Raw genomic sequence first — 4,145 nt, 5'->3', positions numbered from 1 at the left:
ATTTAATTTTGTAAATTGTTTATACAATTTAATATATAGATCATCAATTGTTTGTAGTCTTACAATAAAATACATTTTTTGTTGGATGAATCATGCAAAAATATTACTCAAATTTATAATGTGATATAGTTCCATAAAAAGTGGAATATGGTCTGTTGCAATTAAATATGGTCTGTTGCAATTAAATCGAATCATAGAATGATACCCATCACACTATGATTTTGAATCAAATGAGAGATTTAAAAACATAACAGATCTTTTCATTCTAAAATCATAGTTTCAAATAAAGTAGTCGCACAATCATGAATTGTCTCCTTACAAGGAAACTAGACAAAACAAAAAATTGAAGAAAACAAAATTTAAGCCTTCAAATTCGTTATTGGTAGGTTATTAATAAGGCCAAGAACCATAATCATCAAAAACTAACACACAAAAAACAGATAGGTAGATATCATCATGAATCTTCCATTAACTGCAAGCTTATCTACAAGTTCCAAATAAAGTGGAGAAGAAAACAACACATTTTTCCTTTTGCCTGCATCTTCAACTTAGCTTTAGCCTTTAGGAAACTGCTCTCTTTACATCTCTTTATCAGACCAATTACTATAAAACCCAATTACTATAAAACCTCAAAACCACGTGTGAAAAACTCAAAAGGAAATCCAAAAAATCGTTTTCACAACAAATGAAAAAGCAATTCATTCCACACATCAGGCACCCCAGGCAAGCACCAATGAATACAATCAGAATAACTGGCCGGATTCCTCAACTGTTCTGAACTCAACTTTTCCCAGAACTTGCGATAAACAGAAGGGTGTCCATCTTTTCGATACTCCGACAGTTGAGTAATGTTCACCACAGATACCATTGAGCCAAGAAGGCTAAGCACTCGCTCCACCATCTGCATTGTAGGCAGGTCAGACCCACTTCCCCAATACAAACTATCCCTTATTGGAATATTTTCATCATAGCAGTTTCCTTCTTCACTTCCAGGCTCCTCCCATTCTCTATTCCTAAAATTAAATTTCAAAAAAGGAAATAAGTTTATTTTGCTTTCTCAACCTGCTGCTCAAATTACTTCAGTTTGAAAAAGAAAGAAAAAACTTGAATTATGCAAAATTTGTATATGGATGATTTAAGAACATAACACGGGAAGTAATTTGATCTATTTTGTTTAAAGTTTGGAACAAGTTGAGGAAATAAAATGAACATCTGTCAAAAAGAAAAAAAACAAACAGATTACCAACCAGAGATGAGTTGGAGACATAGTAACGAAGAAGACTCGTTTCTTTAGAGGTTTAACATTGGAAGCCACCCAATTAGCCCAGGCTTCCATGGCCAACTCCATTCCTCCTAGACCATCTATTTCTTCACAGACTCCATTGGCTTGATCGGCCCATCTGCAAGAGTAAACCAAGCATAAATAAACTATTTGGAACCTGGTGGGCAAGTAACATACTAAGCTTGTCCGAAAACTGATATGTTGTCGCAATTATAATCACGTTGAAAAATCGTCAAAATTAAATTGTAAACAAAAGTTTTTGTTTGGTATAAGATTTTTTTGGATCATAATCCATTATATAGGGCAGACTTTGAAACACTTTCTGGATCTGAATCAAAATCTAGATAAGAAACCATAATAAAATTTTGAATCCGGATTTCACTAAGTTATGTTTCCAAATATGATCTGATTTGGATCCCATTGAATCTGACACCCAACAGAAACATTGTTTCAAATAGTGATTTCTTTAAATGTTTCGTTTGGTATACAAATTATTTTCTAGATAATGATCGAGGTTATAAAATGTCACTTCTGTTTAATATGGTATTGAGTTTTTCTTCATGTATCATGATCCAAATCATTGCGATTCTTGGCAAACAAATGTAGATTTATTTTGGATCACGATCCATTTGATAAAAAGTGTATACTCACAGCAGCTTAACAGGTCCCTGCCTCCACCACAAATAAGAGTTAAAAACTAGAATGTCTGCATGCTCCCACAGAGCTGCATGCCTTAGAACTGAATCTGGACGCATGATTCTTTCGTTTAATCTATGGTTTACAGGATCATCTGAGTTAGAATCGACAAGAAGCGGGGCCCATAGAAACTCGACTGTCGCATTGTACTCCTGCACAAACATGTTCATTGATAAAATCAATACAATTGTTGAACCAACTTTCCTTGTCTTATCTTCTTTCAGTTAAAGTTCTTTACCTCTGCTCTAAATATTGTGAGATGAGCATTTGGTGACATAGACCTCTTGTCTTCTGGAATTACAGACTGTAACAAACACACCATTGAAATCCACTGACCTCTGTTCAGTGAATCTCCAACAAACATGAGTCTTTTTCCCCTCAATTTCTCCCACATCTCAATAACATTCCATCTATAGTTATACAAAACCAGAAAGAGAAATATAGTCATTTTAAATTCAGATTATTGTTGCAAAATTGGACTAACTCGGAATTAGGGTAAGAGAACAATACTTTTTCAAGCTGCATCCATGGGGCTGCCATCTCCAATGCTGATATCTCAGATCAGACCTTCCATGCTTGTGGCAAGCCAATTGATCAGACATGTAAGGGCAATCTTGTTCATTATAGAGTGGATAAGAGATATTGTCAAATATCCATTTTCCAGAAAAAACGTCACAGCTTCCATCACTCCCATGAGGATCCAATGACTTGGGAGTAACCATCCATCCTGGTTTCCGGCCATTGTACTTAACAGTGGATCTACATGTAGTAAATCTGTCCAAAACAACTAACAAATACCAAACACAACCACACATTTTTACATTCAAAAGCTTACATAAAGAAAACAACAAATACAGTCAAGATGAAGAGGAAGCTAACCTGGAGAAGTGGAAGGAAAGGTAGAATTAGCTAAAACGGTGGATTTCAGCAGAGATGCCTGCTTGAGTGAAGTATGCCGATGATCTTCACCATAGATTTGCTGAATGCTGCGCTCGGTTAAGAGAATTGAACAAACTAAGAAGATGCATAATACCAGGGCAATAATAAGAGGGAAATGAGTCCTCTTCTTCTGCCATCTATGAAGCATTTCCCCTAGAAGGAGAGAGAAAGAGAGATGAGAAAATGAAATTTACAGGAATCAATAATGTTTTCCTCATAAATTAGACCAAATTTGGACTACCGACATCAACCTTCCTTGTATTTAAAATATTTTCATCCAAATAATTTTAAGAAGATCTCCAGGATGGTAGCCCCACTTCAACATTTCCATCGGTGGCAAGGCTAGACTTTTTACAGTCAAGACTCAAGATAGCTATATATGGTTATTTTCATCCAAATAGTTAATCTCTAATAAAATAATTCAAACCCATAAATTGTGGAGCCTGCACAAACACATGCTAAATGAACTAGCTATGATTTCCTTAATCCATTTTAATTCATACACTTTTAAGATTCCTTGGATATTAGCTTCATCTACATGATTGATTATATAAGAACATGATAGAAGTTTCACATTCTTTATCACAATGTTAGAACCTTGTTTTATCTGAACAATAGAACAGAGAGATTATACCTGGTTCTGAAGTTAAATTATTCCTAACAGCCTACTCCTCATGGACTAGATCTTGCTTCAGGAAGCAAAGGCTCTATCCACAATCTGAATCACTCATGAATAGCCACCGGCAGAGGCAGATATCAGAATTAAGTTATCGGTTCCTCCAAATCTATCTTCAACTCGAATTTGTCTCTATTTCTGTCCAGTAGATTACCGAAATTCAAATCGCTTCAATCTCGGAGAAGATGTGTTCAAGATGATCCCCTAACTCTCGCTGAAGAAAGCTTTTCTCCGCCGAATCTCAGATCCCTCCATTTTTTCTTCTACTCTTCACTCTCTATCTCTCACCAAAGCTTCTTCCCCAAATGGACTGACTCATTTCACACTGTTACTGTTAGGGCCTTGTTTGATTCACGACATTATTTAAATAAGTGGTTATAAAAACATTCTCAGATTATTTTGGATTTAAATGTCAAAATTATATGATTAAATTGTTAATTGTAAAGTCATTTATTTAATTTTAAAGTAATCTCAGAAACCAATTATCATTCAAAGAACATTCTCGATTCATTTCCCCGGATTTTGTGGGATGGAAGTTATGATATTGGAATG

General features: G+C 35.0%; 1 protein-coding gene across 1 annotated transcript; it reads right to left on the bottom strand.

Moving 5' to 3' along the window:
* Positions 1 to 305: 305 nt before the first annotated feature.
* LOC124926915 (protein trichome birefringence-like 35) lies at positions 306 to 3,921 on the bottom strand. The gene is made up of 7 exons (XM_047467242.1): positions 3,552 to 3,921; positions 2,858 to 3,070; positions 2,489 to 2,765; positions 2,217 to 2,388; positions 1,934 to 2,130; positions 1,248 to 1,400; positions 306 to 1,013 (listed from the first exon to the last, which is right to left on the bottom strand). Exons 2-7 carry the CDS (start codon positions 3,063 to 3,065, stop codon positions 677 to 679), a joined length of 1,344 nt encoding a protein of 447 aa, XP_047323198.1. The 5' UTR covers positions 3,066 to 3,070; positions 3,552 to 3,921; the 3' UTR covers positions 306 to 676.
* Positions 3,922 to 4,145: the final 224 nt, after the last annotated feature.

This window comes from Impatiens glandulifera, chromosome 2 (genome assembly GCF_907164915.1).
Source record: "Impatiens glandulifera chromosome 2, dImpGla2.1, whole genome shotgun sequence".
Classification (NCBI taxonomy): Eukaryota; Viridiplantae; Streptophyta; class Magnoliopsida; order Ericales; family Balsaminaceae; genus Impatiens; species Impatiens glandulifera.
The sequence above is the reverse complement of the archived record's forward strand: the minus strand, read 5'-3'. Positions and strand labels throughout refer to the sequence as shown.

What these genes read in the sequence shown, in the direction of transcription:
- LOC124926915 (XM_047467242.1), bottom strand. Translation starts at nt 3,065, where the DNA reads ATGCTTCATAGATGGCAGAAGAAGAGGACTCATTTCCCTCTTATTATT. An exon ending in CATGGATGCAGCTTGAAAAA is followed by an intron (nt 2,389 to 2,488) that starts GTATTGTTCTCT and finishes GTATAACTATAG; the next exon opens with ATGGAATGTTATTGAGATGT. An exon ending in ATGTCTCCAACTCATCTCTG is followed by an intron (nt 1,014 to 1,247) that starts GTTGGTAATCTG and finishes ATTTAATTTTAG; the next exon opens with GAATAGAGAATGGGAGGAGC.